This window comes from Calcarisporiella thermophila (genome assembly GCF_041956535.1).
Source record: "Calcarisporiella thermophila strain CBS 279.70 unplaced genomic scaffold VTP21scaffold_21, whole genome shotgun sequence".
In the NCBI taxonomy this organism is placed as follows: Eukaryota; Fungi; Calcarisporiellomycota; class Calcarisporiellomycetes; order Calcarisporiellales; family Calcarisporiellaceae; genus Calcarisporiella; species Calcarisporiella thermophila.
The window spans coordinates 371995-390311 of record NW_027192211.1 but is presented as its reverse complement, the minus strand read 5'-3'; the positions used below and the strand labels follow the sequence as shown (position 1 = coordinate 390311).

The window sequence follows — 18317 nt, the reverse complement described above, 5'->3', positions numbered from 1 at the left end:
TTGAATGAATATCACTGTTAGTGAGGAATGTAATTATACTCTCTATGGCTCTATAAAATGAAAAAATGCCCCATTTGCGCAAGAGAGAAAGAAAGATAGCTTGCCATCTGGATGGGAAGTTTTATGATGACAATCATAACATCTCTTGGAAAAATTCTAAATTCGATTTCTTTTGAGGAGGCTAACAATAAAACTCTTTGAAACTCTTTGGCTCGAACCAATTGAGTCGCAGTCCATCGATTATTTTTAATTTTTGCTGAGACTTTCCCATCTTGTTCATCGATGAGATACTAAGAATTACCCCTCCCAATCAATCAGTACATTTTTGCTGGACATCCTCTCTTTATTTACATCCGTAATTCTTGTTCTCTTTTTTTTATAATAGGTCCATCGATTCCTCCTTTAGTTGTTTAGACACAAACATTGAATGCTTTTCTATGGCACCAAAGTAAAAATAGAACAAACTTTCAAGCTATTTTTCACTATACTTCATTCTATATCTTTCTACCTTATGTTGGATCCCTATACTTTTCATTAGCTGCATTACTTGTTTTTAGATTACCATTCCCTTCTCATACTTTAGTTATTATATTAATATCTTTGCCTGTCGCCTCGCTTAATTCGCTAAAAAAGGTATTGCGTCCATTTTTATATTCCCTCATACTTTGGTGTGTACTGATATTTCACCTACATCAGCGCAATGACATCGCAAAGAGAAATCCAAGATCTTTGCCTTTTACCCTCAATATCCGACAGCGATATTGTTGCACTAATACGAGAGCGTTTTCAGCGTGATGTGATTTATACGAGCATTGGCGATGCTGCCATAGTGGCAGTAAATCCATACAAAAATGGGTCCGCAATAGGATCTAGTAATGATGAGCTTATGCAGGCATACGTGGATGATTACAGGAACCTTTCGAGCCCAAGGCCAGTGTTAGCACCTCATGTTTATCAATTGGCGACTCACGCGTACATGCACATGCGACGATCTGGATTTTATCAAGCGATTATATTAAAGTATTACTGCTCTGATCCTTTTCTACTGCCACAGTTTGACTAACTGGCATGAAATGCTTTATTTTTTTATTATATCTAGTGGTGAATCTGGTAGTGGTAAAACTGAGTCATTCAAACGCATTCTGCGACAGCTAAGCGCACTGAGTGCTCATCACAAAAAGTCCAACAAAGTTAGCGAACAAATTCTACATAGCACAACCGTGCTTGAGTCACTTGGAAGTGCAGTTACGCTGCAGAATCTTAATGCTTCACGGTTTGGGCGCTTCATGGAGATTCAATTCAATGCAAGAGGCCGGATGATCGGAGCAAAAACACTTGACTATATGCTTGAAAAGTCCCGCGTTGTCCAAGTGGCAGAGCATGAACGCAACTTCAACATTTTCTATTATTTGTTAGCGGGAGCATCAGCTGATGAAACCACTCATCTCCACCTAGAAGGTCCTGAAAATTTTCGATATACCAATATGGGACGAGTTGTACAGACGCCAGGAATTGACGATGCACTAGGCTATGTGAAGACCAAAGAGGCCATGCGTTCCTTGGGGCTCCGATCGCGCCAGATTGCCCACATCTACCGCGTACTTGCAGCAATATTGCATCTTGGCAATATCCACTTTATCGATAGTACTGCACAGGACGAGCCTGCCACCGTTAAAAATATGGATATACTTGAATTTGTTGCAGACTTGCTCGGGGTGGAAGTCAATGCGCTGCAAAATGTGCTGACCTACAAGACAAAGCTTCTCAACAAGGATATCATCTCCATGGTGCTTGATGCCCAACAGGCTACTAATCAGTGCGACGAACTTGCTCGCGGGCTCTATTCGCTCCTCTTTGCCTGGGTGGTTGAATTCCTGAATTCAAAGCTGTGTCAAGAGAATTTTGATAACTTCATCGGCGTACTCGATTTTCCAGGATTCCAGAATCGCTTACGCAACCGATTTGAACAATTCTGCTTCAATTTTGCTAATGAGCGCATTCAGAACTTGGTCCTCAAGAGCGTATTTGATATTAGTGAGTGCACGGAGGACGGAGTGATGCTCCCTGAAATTACCTGGCCGGACAATAGCGAGTGCGTAGAGCTGATTGCCGAAGGATTGATACCCCTTATGACCGAACACACGCGACAGCAAACCTCCGATGACCGCATGGTGATATCGTTCGATAACGCGCACAACAACCATTCCTCCTATTCGCCCTCAACCCTTCCTGCACCTGCTGCTCGCACTTTTGGAATCCGTCATTTCAACGGAACTGTCACCTATGATCCAGCAGGCTTCCTTGAGCGTAACATGGATGCACTCGACGCTGACTTTGTATCACTATTTCGGGGTGACGCTGAAAGACCTCCATCTGGAAATAGCTTTGTCGTGGATCTGTTCAGGGGCAAAGCGATAACGACACAGGCGCATCCTCGCAGCGGAACATCCATCGTGCGTGCACAGCAATCCAGTCTGCCGACACGAGCGCCATCTACTCGGCATGCTAAGAAGCCGCCAGTGGAAGTGGACTCTGGCGAGTTGGTTAAGAAACATTCCGGAGAAAGGTCGGATAGTCCCTTGGAAGGCACCGCCACTCAACTGAAAGTCGTCACGGATAAATTGGTTGAAACGCTTTCAGAAGCGACTTTGTGGTATGTGTTTTGTATCCGATCGAATGATGCCTCACAGTCGGCCTCATTCGACTCGAAGCGCGTGCACGCCCAGGTACGGGCATTTGGGCTCTCCCCGATTGCCCAAAGATTTCAGTCGCGCTATCGTATTTCTTTGGAGCACGAAGAATTCCTGGAAAGATATGCGGATGTTTTGGACCCAGTCACCCTGGAAGAGGGGAGAAACCCAAAGACCAAGTGTGAGGCCCTTCGATCCATTTTCGGCTGGACAGCTCAGGAAATGGGCATTGGAGGAACAAAAGTAAATGCACTAGATAAAACTGAATTTGAGAGGCGATCATACTTATTTAGCTATTGCTTTGTTTTCCTAGGTGTTTCTGAGCGGAAACGCATGGTTAGATTTGGAAGATAATTTGAGAAATCTTGAAAAAGAAAGGAAAAATCGACTAGGTATTGGATGGCTATTCACCTCCAAGCGTTGCGTTCTCGCGTGCTAATTTTTTGAATTTATGGACGTAGATGCTGATTCCATGTACCGTGGGACCTCTGTCGCCGGTTCGTCCATGCCTGGTTCCGCAGAGGAACCCTCTCTCTACTCTGGCGGTAACGATGCTCGCTCCCAGATCTCAGAGAACGATCAGTCGCAAATCGATGCAGAATCGTTTTATGCTTCGGAGCACTACGCGGCAAGTAGTGCACAGGATATGTACGAGTTGCATCGTATGCTTCCACACAAAGCCGAAACCCATATGGAAATGGAAGAAGTCACCGAAACTTCCGCTGGACGAAAATATTGGCTTTCAATTGTGTGGCTGCTTACATGGCCGTTCCCAGACCGATGCCTTTCTATGTTCGGAAAGCGCCGGCCGGATGTGCAAATGGCTTGGCGAGAAAAACTTGCGCTTGTGATTCTGATTCTGCTGCTGATGACCGTGCAGCTATTCTTCATCGTCGGATTGGATAAAATTACCTGTCCCAAACAATACGTGTTCTCACCGGTGGAGCTCGCTGCCCATAGTGACCCGAACAATGCTTACACTGCCATAAGAGGCGAGGTATTCTTTCTCACGGATTTTGCGCCGAATCATATAGCAAGCTCTGTAATTCCGCGACAATCAGTGATGAGCTTCGCTGGACAAGATGCGACCACCATTTTCCCCGTACAGGTGAGCGCTCTATGCGATGGAATCAATGAGAAAATACATCCGTCGGTTGTCCTTCAGCCGGAAAACACCACGAATCCATTCACGGCGTTCCATGATTTCCGGGCGATCAACGATGATTTCCGGCCCGATTGGTACTGGATCCAAATGGAAAGGCTACGAGCGTCTTACCGACTCGGCTACATGGGTTACACAATGCAAATGATCAGAGATGGAGCACGCAGTGCGTTGTCAGGAAATCGGCGGTGGGCGGTAATTGATGACAGCGTTTATGATCTGACCGATTATCTGGGAGGAGGGGTGAAAATCATGCCAATCTCGAGCAAGCTGCAAATTGTGGATCCCAAACCTCAAGCTACCTCGGCGGATACTAATTTCATTGATCCCACGGTGGTCGCACTCTTCCGAGAAAAAGCCGGCCAAGACATTACTCAGGAATGGCGGGCGCTTACGCTTGATCCAAAGGTGAAGCAGCGCCAATTCGTATGCTTACAGAATCTGTTTTTCGTGGGCAAAGTGGATAAGCGTCAAAATGCCGGTTGTCTGTTCGGCGCTTACCTCTTGCTAGGAATCTCAGCATTGATGGCTTCGGTTATCTTGTTCAAATTCTTGGCGGCCTTACCTCTGGATGGGCGGTATTCTGGGGATCCGATGACATGGCCGGGACAGGATCGTTTCGTCATCATGCAAGTGCCATGCTATACAGAAGGCGATGAATCGTTGCGCCGAACCATCGACTCGCTCGCTGTGCTCAAGTACGACGATAAACGAAAGCTCCTCTTCATCATTTGTGACGGAATGATTATTGGCTCTGGGAATGATCGTCCCACGCCCCACATCGTATTGGATATTCTTGGCGTGGACCCCTCCGTGGACCCCGAGCCCCTGAGCTTCATCTCCCTGGGAGAAGGGGCCAAACGACACAACATGGGCAAAGTGTACGCTGGTCTTTATGAGAAAAGCGGGCATGTGGTCCCATTTGTGGTGGTGGTCAAGGTTGGCCGGCCCTCTGAACGTCAGCGGCCAGGTAACCGCGGAAAACGTGATTCTCAAATGATTTTGATGCGTTTCCTGAACAAGGTACACTATGATCGACCAATGGCACCCCTCGAACTTGAGCTCTACCACCAGATGAAAAATGTGATCGGCGTGGATCCTATACACTACGAATTTGTCCTCATGGTGGATGCCGACACCGAAGTGACCCCGGATTCTGTTCCTCGTCTAATGGCCGAATTCGAAGAGGAGGAGGAGGTGATAGGGCTTTGCGGAGAGACTTCACTCGCGAATGAGCGACAATCATGGGTGACCATGATCCAAGTATACGAGTATTATATTTCGCATCACCTCTCGAAAGCATTCGAGTCGCTGTTCGGGTCTGTGACCTGTCTGCCCGGCTGCTTTTGTATGTATCGTCTGCGAACACCTGATACCAAGCCCGAGCCTTTACTGATATCCGATGAGGTCATCGAGGACTATGGAGAGAATATGGTCGACACTCTGCACAAGAAAAACCTGCTTCACCTGGGTGAAGATCGCTACCTCACAACCCTCATGATTAAATGGTTCCCCAAAATGAAGCTGCGCTTCGTCCCAGATGCCCGCTGCCGTACCAACGCGCCCGAGCGTTGGTCAGTGTTGCTCTCGCAACGCAGGCGCTGGATCAACTCCACTGTACATAATCTTGCGGAACTAGTGTTTCTCAGGCACTTGTGTGGAATTTGCTGCTTCTCCATGCGATTCGTTGTGCTTATGGACCTGTTTGCGACCCTGGTCATGCCTGCCACCGTCGTTTACCTCATCTATCTCATCTACATCACCGCGACTTCGCACGCCCTGATCCCCTGGGCCTCCATCATCATGTTGATCGCGGTGTACGGACTGCAGGCAGTGATCTTCATATTGCGCCGAAAATGGGAGCACGTTGGATGGATGATTTTTTATATTATTGGTTTACCTTTCTTCTCCTTCTACATTCCTCTGTATGCGTTCTGGCATTTTGACGACTTTTCGTGGGGAAACACGCGTGTCGTCGTTGGTGAGAAGGGGAAGCGTTATATGGTGACGGATGAGGGCAAGTTCGATCCGCGTATGGTTCCCCTCAAGCGGTGGAGTGAATACGAGCAGGAGCTGTGGGAGACGGGAACTCACGTGTCGCACGAAACAGGGATCTCGCTGCTCTCATCCCTATCGAAGAGAAGACCTCAAGAGAGGGGTGGAAACAACCGGTCGAGCAGGGCCAAGCCGCACCACGTGGCACGAAATGTAGCCCAGTCTATTACAGGTGATGCTCGCTCAATTTACTCGGAACGATCCGCCTATTCTGCCCGCGATTCAATTGTGAGCTCCCGACGGCCTCAATCGCTCGCTGAGAGTCGACGGTATGAACGAAATATCCCGCGCGTCCCCCAGCATTTCTCGCGAGAAACTGCCAGCGTATACTCGCAAAATTTGTCCCATGTCATTCCCCCAGGGATTGAACCCGAAGCGCCAAATGAAGGCGAAGCTTTACCGACCGACGAAGAGATTTTGGCGGTGATCCGCATGCTGCTTTCGAACGCCGATCTAACTCAGCTCACCAAGAAACAAGTCCGAGAACAGCTTGCGGCGCATTTCGGCGTGGAAATGTCTAGCAAGAAGTCCTACATCAACAATTGTATAGAGTTGATCTTGCAAGGGGAATTGTGATTTTAAATATCAGCTATGTTTCATTTTACACATGTTACTTATATTTGATGACCTTTTTAGATAGAACTCGGAAAACATTATTTTTTTTTTTCTCTTGGTTATACCTCCTCTTATTATTCTTTTTACTTTTCTCCTTCCTTTTACACACTTCTAATTTTTCTCCAGTTTCTACTAGTCAACTATTTTTCTTGTTGCTTTTTTTTTTCAATGTTATTCAAATGCATCCTTTTATTTTCTATTAAAACAACAATTTCATTAACAGTGGAATGGTCTAGAGCATTGGTCAAAGTAATAGCATCAGCATCCTATTGCATTACATTGCGAGCAATTGCCACAAAATATAAGCAAAAGCTTGCAATAATTAACACCAGTATCACTGCTCCAAAAAAATAGTTGTGGTACAACGCCTCACTTGTTGCTGGCTCCGTCCGAGGTGCCTTGCACATAGCCATGCACACGGTTTTCCTCTCATGGGGCATCACATCTTGCTGGGCCATCTCTTCGTTCGTCACCTTTCTCTGTTTTTCCATGCTCTGCTCCCGATTACCCGCTTTCTCCACGCTCTGCTCAGTTTCTTGCCTGTCTGCTTGCCACTTATCTAATAATATAGTTCTCTTCTTGTGCCCCGCCTCGAGTATTCCCTCGCCCAGTCGCCAATCCACGATCCAGAGCAAAACCGATGCCAACGTCGAAATTGAAGCAATAAGAAGGAAAAAGACGATGACGCCACCATACCCACGTCCAGGCGTGGCGTCTTGTATGTACCCAATTCCGATGTCGAAAAGGGTCGAACCGATGTTGTCGGACACTTTAAATATCCCATATCCAGTGCCAATTAGATCGGGTTGCAGCAACAAGGGGATCGAGGATACGAGTCCTATTGGACCCAAGGTCAGAGAAACTGAGAAAAGGACTATTCCAACAATAGGAGTAACTTCCAAGAATCCAAGGATGCACTGTGACACGACCAGTATAATGCTGGACAGGAAAATTGTGCAGACCCTCCTTCCGAACCTATCTACAAGGGCGCCCCAGAAAGGTGAGACCACGATCGGAACCGTCTGTCCAATGCCCGCATTGAAAGCTGCAATTGCTTGGGCCTCTCCGAAGCGAATTTGAACCAGCTCGGTACCAACGTGAAGAAAAGAGGTCCAAAGACCCGCTAGCAACATCTGCAAGAAGACAATGAGCCAATATGAAAGGGGTAAATAGAGAACGCGTCGAAGGTGGAAAGTACGGTTTCGTTTGAGAAATCTCAGGTAATTGACATTTGGTGTGGAGGAAGCCACGGTTGAATGATGTTCAGCGCGATTTGCAAAATAAACGAACACAATATTCACAAAAAAACAAAAAATGCATACTCCAGTCGCAACCTAAGATTTCAATGAGGATAGAATAAATAGCCATAATATTTTATCAGTGGATGTAGTGAGTAGAGAACTAAGATACCCAGAATGCATTCCCATAGAATCCGGTCGCATTTTTGATGGGGACGGCAACGACGTTGGCAAGAAATGATGCCTAGCACCATCTCGTTTAACAGTGCGAAAAGAAAAACAATTGGAAGAAAGAAGGGATAGTAGAGAGATTACCAGTCTTGAAATTGAAAAAAGGCTGGCGAGCGCCAATGTAAGCCCCTTTCCGCGGAACCACTTTCCCAAGATACTTTCCTGTGCAATAACGACCGTGCCTGAGCCAACTCCAAACAACACCCTACCGGCAATTACGACCCCGTATGTTCCTTTTTGAACTCCAACGGATACTATACTTTGCCCAACAACTATTAGAAAACTGCTGACCAAAGAGCCTGTACCTGTTCCAAACGAATCAACAAAAATCCCGCCAAACAATGGGATAAACGAATTGACTAGAGAAACACTGGACTGAAGAACTCCGTATTGAGCATTGGTAATGTTAAGGCTCGCTTTAAGATCGGCCTTTAGTGGAGCAAGCGTGTGTCCAGCATAATGAGAACCGAATGTAAATAGGAAAGCGCATATAAATGCGCCTAATTTAGCAAATTTTACGGGATCTATTGAGTGGAATCGACTACTAATGACCATGAAGCATAAAGTTGAGAACCTCTGAAGACCCAAATTGGATACTCAAACTGAGGCTTAACAGTTTAATATAAACGCCGAATAGGGAAATATTATTAATAAGTTTAAAAAGCGGGAGAAATTTGAATTCAACACTGCGGAGATAAACAGCAAAAATAAAATCGGTATGAATGGGCAAGATGGCTATTGCCACTCGGGTGGTAATGGGGTTAAACTGACTGGATTCTCCGGGAACCGCTCATTGAATCGCTTCACTAAGTCGGCTTCGTAAATCCTCGTGCTCTCCAATTGATTCCCTAGTGTTATCCAACCTGGTCGTGTATTATGCTGACGTCCAAATATCTCCAACTTCCTAGTTCCTGGACTTAAACGGTCAATGAGACCGTAAACTTCGTCTGGTTTACGACTCGTCTCTCTAACTTCCCCCACAATCACGTCGCAGTCTAAACCTCGGAGAAGGCCACGAGGATTCCCTTTAAGACCAACGAGACAGTGCTCCTTGCTGTGGTTGAGCCAGTGACCAGTACGACCCGTGCGAATAAGGCGTTGAAGCTGATTCGTTTTTATCCAAACGAGTTCGTCCACCCTGTCATATCTAACGGAAAAGCTCAAGCCTCCTTGGAATAAGATAATTTAGAAGAATTCAAGTCTTACCCCCATAGCATCATACACTCTCGCCCCAGCTCCATAGCACGCCCTGTTACCCACAGAAAAAGTAACCCCTCGTCCTGTAACTCATGCATTGGAAGAGCTTTCATTTCGTCATCGGTCATGGTTCCATAGGGTAGCTATAAATAAAAGCAAATGATTGATATTGTGCAGTGAATGTTAGCATGCTAAATTATTTAAATACCGTCATATGAATATCCCACGGAGGATCTGCCATTATTACTGAAAACTTCCCTAGGACCTTGAAATCCAACTTGCGAACATCACAGTTAATCCATTGGGGCGGCAGCTATCATTGGGAATGGTCAATCTAAACCCCATTTTTCAGTACAAAGAGCCAATGAATACCATTTTAACCGGAGGAAATAGGGTGACTGCAGGTTTTGGTGGCTTTTTTGTCTGAACCAGAACTTTTGGTGCCGGATCCTCATCGTCTAATTCATAGTGTACATATTTACATGTATCCATGCGATGGCAAGTATTGAGGTAGGAGCAATCCCCAAGTTCAACCTCAGTGTAGGGGCGAAGTATTCTTCGAAAATGAAGCTGTATAAGAATGAAATTGGTTCTATTAACAAACTCTGCTCAGATCCAGCAATATGTCCATACTCTCTCTACCTTATTACAAGCGCTAGCCGATTTAAGCTTCCGTTTGCATTGATCTTTTGTTCCCTGTCTGCAAAACTCACGGAATCCGCTATTATGCGAACGGAACTAAAACATGGGCCCATACTTAATTCAGGAATTTGCCATCTACAATGAAATAATATGAAACAATCTCACCATCTCGCGGGCAAGCATATCTTTGGCAGTCGGCTGATTTATTATCTCCCATAGTGTTTCCAATTGACCACCATACTCTTTTTCGAAATACGAAGGTTTAGCAAGTAATTCGTCGATATCTATCGGAGATTGATGAAGAATTAACTAAATAATCACTATTTATACGGCTATGTTTATTTACCAGACTGTTCGCTTGAAACAACATTTGAAGGATTCGAGTATTTTCGTCGATGCTCTGAATTAGAAAATGACTTCCTTGAAGAAGTCATCCCATCCAAAATACCCGCACTTCCGGTTGAAATATTTCTACGTAAAACAATATAACAGGTATAGAAAATAACATACCATAGATATGAAAAATTTACTTACTCCTCCGATGACAGTGCAGCCTTCAATTTTTCCACGTCTACCCCTTCAATCACTATCCTTCTCCTTCCTCCCACTCGCTCATCCTTTAGCGAAATAACCCATTCGCCGCACAATTTGTGTAATCTCAAGAGTATAGCCTCAATCTTAGGAAGAATATCATGTATATGGTGAGCCGCAAGAGAAGGATAGAAACTCAACAAACGTTCAAGAAATTTGTGGATATCTATGGGCGTATATAGAGACCACTCGATGGAAGTGAGGAATCGAAACGTGATTTCTTCAAGATTGCTAGGGATGCTAGATTTGCTGGACAAGCCGACAGGGAGTACATCTAAAGAAAATAAATTAATCTAACTGTAGTAATCGACAAGTCAGTGGCAATATACATGGTTTATTCCTCTGTAGATCAGATATTCGTGCACCAATCTTTCGGTGTATTTTTTCTGTGTGGGCTTTGATTTCTTGAAATTCAGCGATCGTCTGGTTAATTTCAGGCATGATTTTTCGCATTTCTTTAACTGCATATAAAAATAAAAAGATGGAAACCTGTGCAAATTTCCAAAGTCCGCAGGCAAATTCTATTTTTTTATTATTACTATAATATATAGATGTATTCATATTAACAGCTATTGATATGCTTGACACGGACAGAAGCAGACTTCATGTCTTGCTAGGCAATTTGTTATCAATATCAAACCCACCAAGCAGATCGCGACAACAATCCGCCTCGAAAGTGTACTTTGCCCTCCTTTACTCCTAGATTCAAGATTAAATACAGGTGCAAACATCACTGTCCCACAACAAAGGAATAGTCCCTATTTCGTAACCGCGCAATACCGACATCGCTGCTATCAAAAGCACCCAATTCATTTAGTGAATAGAACTTGAAGTCTATAATCGTTAAGAATAAGATTTGAACTTTTCGAATTTCCCTACTCGAGCGTGTGGAAATAAGCCATTGCTACATGTGCATTCAAAAATCGAGAAATTCAAGGACAATCCAAGCATTGGGCGTGTATCAATTTGAAGAAAAAGAACAAGCAATGGGTGGTATATTTTAAGCAAATTTCTTGGGTTGGGCCAAGAAAGGCAAGCTTCCATATCCTTGCTCAGAATATTTAATGGTAGTGGAGTGGACCGACTTATGTAACGGAGAGCAATAGAATATTCTTAAAAGCTTCTCTGAACTCTCTATCGGAAGATGGCAAACATCGTTTTCCTAATCCCGCAGCCATACTTGCCAAGAAGCCCCACCATAAGGAGACAGGCGGAGATTTATAATGACGTCAACCGATTTCTCGAAACACGTTTATAAAACGACTCGGACAATTGGAAATTGTATAAATTGGAGCTTTATAACTTCTTACACTTCCTCAACTCATACACTTTAGTTTAGTGAATCAGTAGTCGATAATCAAGAATGCCAGTTACTTGTGACGACAGTATGTTCCTTTTGATTTGTCTCTACATGATTTCAACCTAATTAAGTCTTTTTCCTGGTCCTAGTCTGTAAACTCATCTGTGCAGTTATTTTCCCACCCCTTGGTGTATTTCTGGAGCGTGGATGCACGGCAGACCTGGCGATTAACATTCTCTTAACAATCCTTGGTTATATTCCTGGAATTGTAAGTATTGGAGCAAACTTTTTCTGCTTCAATCCCAAGCACCTTTCACTGAATTAATTTAACAATTTTTTCATAAACATAGGTTCATGCTATATACATTATTGCCGTGTATTGAAAATACTCCAATCCGCACCTACCATTTCATTAATAATATCAATATCATGCCTCCGTGAGATTTTCTCACATAAGCTGTTTGGTCACTGTGTTCCTATTCATTTTACACTTGATTTTAGCTGTAAATTTCTAGTTTGTATTTAAAATGACCTTCGCGCAAAATTCTTAAATTTGTTTCTGGTCCAATTCAAATTCAAGCCAAGTGCCACAGGACTTGTGCTAATTGCAAGCTGAAACAGCCTATGCAGTTTGAAGCCATTGAAGTGAAGAAAAGAATCAACAAATTGCTTAAAATTTAAAATTTGCACAAATAGATTAACAAATTATGAACATTTTAGGCGCTGCTTTGCGCCTGACTGCCTGCTATTGAAGCCACGCATTTACTGCAAATACATTTAGAGTTGTGCATCCATTATCACAAAATTCTCCCTTGAGCTAGCCCGCCACTTTGAAGCTTGGCAGTTCAAAATAACACATATATGTGGAAGCCAGTGCTAGTGACTAAAAGGAAAGATTCTTAATAGCTACTCAGAAACAAAATGCTTATCTCTAATGCTGATTCATGGCCACCAAAACTGTCCATGATACTGTCTTCATGTCGAAGTGAGTGAGGATGAAATCGAGAAACTCCGGTTAATGCCTTTTACTTGTAGATATTAATCCTGGCTCTTTCAAAAAAAAGTGCCGCTACTGCAAACACTTCTAAGCCTTGGACTTGACATGCTTCCAATTTTGAACTATTTATCTATTTGCAGATTTCGTACTCTAATAAGATGATGCTCTCAGATATTCTTATTGCGATTTTTATACGAAGGCCGGATTTAGTATTAGTATTAGAAACATAATAAACTAAATATACCACTGACAAACAACAAATCTACAGATAAATACAAGTACAAGCAATATATACATACACTGTATATCTTTCCAGAAGAAGATGATGCTCTGCTCTATCCTTTATATTTTCAAGCTCTCTTTTCTTTTCTCTACCCATCTTTCCAGAAGAAAGCCTAAATCTTTCACAGCAAAAGCATAAATTTGTTCGTGGAGCACCTCTAATACTCGCTGCAGTCGATCCAATATTTGTAGTTCAATTGCGCTGCTCTGAAGCCCTATTTGATTTTCTACTGAAATTTCCTGTGCAACTGGCATAGCCAAAGTAGGATTAGAGTGATGGCGTTGATTCAGATTAACTGGCCGTTGGGAGCGACTCTGGCGAGATATGGGCTCTGCCTGCGCACCGTTTTGAGAAATATATGAATTAGCTTTGTGATGACAGGGGAATGGAGATAAGGGAGGGGAACGGGGATGCATATTCAGAGATGGGGCGCATGTTACTCTGGGCTCAAAGTGAGTGAAGTATCGATCAAGCACTAAAGCAGCGCGCAAAAGTCGCTTTAGCGAATCCATATAGCGACCAGTCGAATCATCAGATCTAATAAAAAGCTGGATTAGGTCACCAATATGAAGTAATTAAACGAAGTGCTCTCTCCTTTACCCTCTTCGGCTACTCATTAGGTCCATTGACCGCTTTCTCCATAAGGATTTAATCGAAGTTGGCGACTAAGAAGATCAGAAATAAAATTAATCCCGTGCAAATTTCCTAAAATAACTCCATTTACATTAGATTTCCCTGAAAAGAGCGTGAGGGAGGTGGGGCTTGCTTGTCGGCTTGTGCTCGATCCAAGTGATCCTTGATCCTTTGTAAATTCCTTCTTTGCTAGCATGTTCTGAACAGATCCTAGAGCGGTTTGCAGAAATTCTAAACGCTTTACAGTCCCTTGCAGGTCATCTAATCTCTCCCATGCTGAAATGCGGTGCAATGCCCCGCTTAAGATATCGCATATCTGAATCTTGGTTTCGATAGCGGGGACACGTACATTATTTTGCATCCTTACGATCAAAAAAACAGGCATTAGTAAGTCGACCATGGATATATTCGAGTCAAAAAAGTGGTTTATACCAAATTTCACGTGGAATGTAAAGTCGTTCAGTGATAAAAGCACCCACACTCAAGCTTCTCTCCAGACTTCGGAATAGCCAAAATATTCTCTTACGAGGGTCCGATGGCGGTGGTTCATACACTGCGTCCTCTAGACCCATCAAATCTACCTCAAAACTATCATCTGAAATAGGCTTGATTGTTGTCCTCTGCCCAAATGTCCCCGGAATTAATGGGATATCTCCAATGGGATCTTCAAATAAGTCAGGGCCGATGGTTGCTATCCCGAGCTCGGCTTTACGTGACTCAGCCCTATAGGAGAAGCTTCGTGATGACATCGATCGCATGATACCGGGAAATTCAGGCGAGCTTGCATAAGAACAGGGCGACGAAGTACCGAAGGAGGATGATCGCGTTTTATAGGAAAGCGAAGAAAACTTAGGGGAGCCAGGGGACGTTATCTCGCGCGAAGAGTTTATCGGTATGCCACGTGAGTGCGTAGCAGGAGTATATCGATTTGGACTCGAGGTTACGGGTGAAATAGGCACTAATGGAGGGGGCGACGATGTATATTTTGGAGAAAGTGGACTCCATCGAGCAGAATATTTTGAGGAAATAGTCCGTGGCGAAATACTGTCCCTTCCTTCGGCATCCTTTTGGCCTCCCAACAGGTTCAACTTCAAGTTGTTTATTCTCGAGCGTTTTGCCTCAGATTTATTTGTATCTGGCTCTCTTCCCTTAGGGATAGATGTCAATTGTTGTATCCTCCGCAAATACATATCTCGCTAAGTTCAAACATAGAGTAATTAGTCTCACAAATATATGCATTATGGGCGGGCATGAACATACGATGGATTCGAAATGTTTAATTTCCCCAGCGTGCGAGGGCTCTAACATAACTTCATCAAGTAATTTGACAGCCTCTTGATACCTAAGCACTGATTCCTCTATATCCTGCCCCGAATCGAGTTGCACCGCGATTCGTGCTTTCTCGCGAGCCTCCGCTACCTTGGAGTGCTCTTTGATTCTATTTGGAGGTAGAGACTGCCTTAGCGTGTCCGATTCCGAACGTTGTGACGGGGACGCATCCGTTGTAGCTCGTTCATTAAGAGCCATTGGTTCCGGTGCGCATGAATTGGTATGTTCCAATATTGGCATGGGGCTCACATCCAAAGAAAGTGCGTTTGCCGCATTAAGATCAACTAGCGATTTAAATTTTAGCTCGACTTCTGGAGGTTTCGTCCCATCTGCATCAAATATCCCACGCAGTGAGTTGACTGACGCATTAAACTTGCGTAAATTTTGGAGGCGAGAGGATTTTGTAGAGGGATTTTTGTTACTTTTTTTCTTGTTGGAGCGAAAGAGAGAACCGAGAGAGATTGAGAGAGAGCGGCGACTCTTTGTTTTTGGGACGTTTGAATTCCGGGCATCTTCGTTGGAGGGTGCTGATGAGGAAAGCGGTTGCAACTGCGGAGTTGTGCGCAAGTTTGATTTTATCCCATCGATTGATCTGTCTGGAGGTATTGGCTCAACCCTTGGCACACGATCAAAACCGGATTCACTTTCTTTTGCCAACACCGGAGAGTCAAGCCTATATTCAAGCTCTTTTTGTGAGCTATATAGATCAATGCGATTAGTGATAGTGATGCATAATGCCATCTATGTTTATACTACCGTATCTTGTCTGGCAGCTTGAAGGGGGATGTGCGTTGCTCAGGGAGTACTCTATCTGCATGAGAAACGGGAGGACACAAAGGCGACTGAGATGGTTGAGATAACAGAAAAGCTGATGAAGTAGGTGAAGAAATCATGTTTTTAGCTCTTGCCGAAACAATAAGATAATCTATACGTTGCTGATAGAGTTCTCGCTAAAAATTATAGAAACTTTTTAGTTAAGCTCGAAATAAGAAATCAAATGCATTACATACTATCTTCTCCAGCTTATGATTCTCATTGTTTGTAAATTCTGAAGCCATTGTGAGAAACTTCAATGCCTCTTCGTAAGACTTAATGGCTCCGTCTAGATTGTCTTCCGCATCCAATAGAATCGCTCGCCGTGCCAGTTCGCGCGCGGCATTAATCAAATCAACCTCATGGGGAGGAGAGCCTGGCCCCAAATTTGGTGAGAGAGTGAGTGGTGATGACATCCGATCTAGGATCTGTGCCAAAGAATTAAAGTGTAACAAATATCAAGGTGGGATCCCTAATCACAGGACAGAACTTCCCTCAGAAGTCCAAGAGACTCAAAGGAAGAGAACTTTTGAGTTATTAATTATAAGGAATGAATAAGATGGAGACAAGATAATTCTTTAAGGGAAAAAGCTCCCTCTCTCTCTCATTTTCTCCGAGACATTAACAGCACCATCTGTGCGCTGTGTTTCTGGCGAACGACACCGCTTTGTAAAGTTTTTCTTTCGATTTTTCGATCTAGGTTGATAAATTAAATTAATCGCCAATTAGAGTATATCTGAATCGGTATCTTATTGTTTTCTGAAGCTCGTACTTCAGAGAATGGATACGTCAAATTATATGTTTTGTTTTCGCGTCCTATAACACAAATATTCTTCAGTACTAGCGAGACTACAACACGATCCAACAAAACACTAATGGATTACAACAGACCAGGAGAAGCTGCCTCTTATGGAGGAAGCGGAGGGCAGCAATATTACGGCCAGCAACAATTTTCAAACCAAACATCGCAAAGTGGTAATCAATATTTTGGGCAGCCACAGACAAGCTACGGACAACCCCAACCGACCTATGGGGAGCAGCAGCAACCACAGCAGCAATTCCAACCAGGATTTGGACAGCAACAGGCCCTAGGAATGGGAAATCAGCCCGTCTATGGCTCTGGCCAGCAATCGTACAGTCATGAAGCATTTGGGCAAACACCGCAAGTCCCTGTCCAGTCGCAATACGATTATGGGCACGCTCCGAGTTATGGGGATGAACAGTCTCCACATCTTCAACAAGCTACCTCAGTGGCCCAGCAACATTCTGGGATGAATACCGAAGAAGGCAAGTAAAATTGGTTGGAGTGTTTAATTTTTGACTAATTTTCGACGATTGAAATAGATCGAGGACTATTTAGTAACGTGCTCTCTAGCGTGATGGGCAGTGGCCACTCAGGATCCGGAAGTGGACTCGGACATGCTGATGTTCAACAGATGAACAATGCGCACCAGCAGATTTATGGACAACAGGTGAAGATTCCCTCCGTGTGATATATTTTATTTCTTTCTCACCAAACTGATCTTCATTATATTCTGCAGAATGGCCAGCCGAATCCGAACCAATCTCCAGAAATGCTAGGCTCAGCTGCAGCCATGCAGGCTCTTAAGCTCTTCAGTAACCAAGGCCAATCTGGAGGCCAATCGCAGCTCCTTGGATTAGCTATGGGCGAAGCCTTGAAGTTGTTTAATGCTCAGGGAGGAACAAGTGCCGACAAGGGAAATATTTTGAAAACGGCTGCAACCATGGCCGCACAATTGTATTTTACCCAAAAGGTGGGGGGAAGTGGAGCAGCATCTAATAGCAGTGGACTTCAAAGCATACTACAATCGATGATGGGCGGGGCTGGAAGTGGACAGCCGCAATCACAGCAAACACAGCAACAACAGACACACCACAGTCAGAGTACTGCGGAAAAAATTGCAGGGAAAATCATTGGCAAACTGTTTTAACTCATAAAGTACATGTTCTAACGTACTCGACTACATGTACTTTAAAATTCAATAGAACCAACTCATAGTATAATCATTCTAGCAAATGTGGTATCCAATGTAAACTAGCGTATCCAACATTGCAATACTCTTTAATCCTTATTGTAATAGATTCTGGTGATTGTATTCAGAGTTTGTGATAAGAGACTAAGGTGCTGATAAGTAATTCTGGAAAGAAATTATCGTCACGCTCTTGAAAAAAAAAAAAAGAAGAGAGAGAGGGCCTTGCTACTCAGGGTGTGCGTTTGCTAAAAAAAAAAAAAAAAAAAAAAAAAAAAAAAAAGAAAGAAATTTGAGTGCAGAATCCCGGGATCGAACCGGGTACCTTAAGATCTTCAGTCTTACGCTCTCCCAGATGAGCTAACCCTGCGTGGACGACGATGACAGCAGCGCTGGGGGCGCAGTTCATGTAGTGAAAATTGCCGTTGATTGATCAAAAAAAAAAAAAAAATTATTGAAAAAGATCGCCATTACGATAAGTACAACGATTACATTGGTTTCACGTACAGGCTATTCACGACAACTACGATACACGCATATCGATTGAACG

The 18317-nt window shown here is 43.8% G+C and overlaps 5 protein-coding genes and 1 non-coding gene across 6 annotated transcripts; 2 read left to right on the top strand and 4 right to left on the bottom strand.

The window, feature by feature from the left end:
• Positions 1 to 700: 700 nt before the first annotated feature.
• VTP21DRAFT_5225 (uncharacterized protein) lies at positions 701 to 6483 on the top strand (the record flags this gene model as incomplete). Its single annotated transcript, XM_069395723.1, has 4 exons — positions 701 to 1020; positions 1100 to 2933; positions 3004 to 3082; positions 3152 to 6483. 4 exons carry the CDS (start codon positions 701 to 703, stop codon positions 6481 to 6483), a joined length of 5565 nt encoding a protein of 1854 aa, XP_069248299.1.
• A 305-nt stretch (positions 6484 to 6788) lies between these two features.
• Positions 6789 to 8546, bottom strand: VTP21DRAFT_5224 (uncharacterized protein; the record flags this gene model as incomplete). Its single annotated transcript, XM_069395722.1, has 3 exons — positions 6789 to 7856; positions 7933 to 8004; positions 8076 to 8546. 3 exons carry the CDS (start codon positions 8544 to 8546, stop codon positions 6789 to 6791), a joined length of 1611 nt encoding a protein of 536 aa, XP_069248298.1.
• A 180-nt stretch (positions 8547 to 8726) lies between these two features.
• On the bottom strand, positions 8727 to 10874 carry VTP21DRAFT_5223 (uncharacterized protein; the record flags this gene model as incomplete). The annotated part of the gene is made up of 9 exons (XM_069395721.1): positions 8727 to 9138; positions 9198 to 9331; positions 9397 to 9501; positions 9561 to 9758; positions 9831 to 9926; positions 9996 to 10114; positions 10177 to 10301; positions 10365 to 10695; positions 10751 to 10874. The coding sequence occupies 9 exons, from the start codon at positions 10872 to 10874 to the stop codon at positions 8727 to 8729; spliced, it is 1644 nt and encodes a 547-aa protein (XP_069248297.1).
• A 2186-nt stretch (positions 10875 to 13060) lies between these two features.
• VTP21DRAFT_5222 (uncharacterized protein) lies at positions 13061 to 16192 on the bottom strand (the record flags this gene model as incomplete). Its single annotated transcript, XM_069395720.1, has 7 exons — positions 13061 to 13538; positions 13602 to 13666; positions 13726 to 13996; positions 14067 to 14830; positions 14895 to 15660; positions 15720 to 15913; positions 15974 to 16192. 7 exons carry the CDS (start codon positions 16190 to 16192, stop codon positions 13061 to 13063), a joined length of 2757 nt encoding a protein of 918 aa, XP_069248296.1.
• Positions 16193 to 16651: 459 nt separating this feature from the next.
• Positions 16652 to 17728, top strand: VTP21DRAFT_5221 (uncharacterized protein; the record flags this gene model as incomplete). The annotated part of the gene is made up of 3 exons (XM_069395719.1): positions 16652 to 17063; positions 17121 to 17248; positions 17318 to 17728. The coding sequence occupies 3 exons, from the start codon at positions 16652 to 16654 to the stop codon at positions 17726 to 17728; spliced, it is 951 nt and encodes a 316-aa protein (XP_069248295.1).
• Positions 17729 to 18064: 336 nt separating this feature from the next.
• Positions 18065 to 18137, bottom strand: VTP21DRAFT_t210. The gene has a single exon. It is a non-coding gene; the product is annotated as a tRNA-Phe (tRNA).
• Positions 18138 to 18317: the final 180 nt, after the last annotated feature.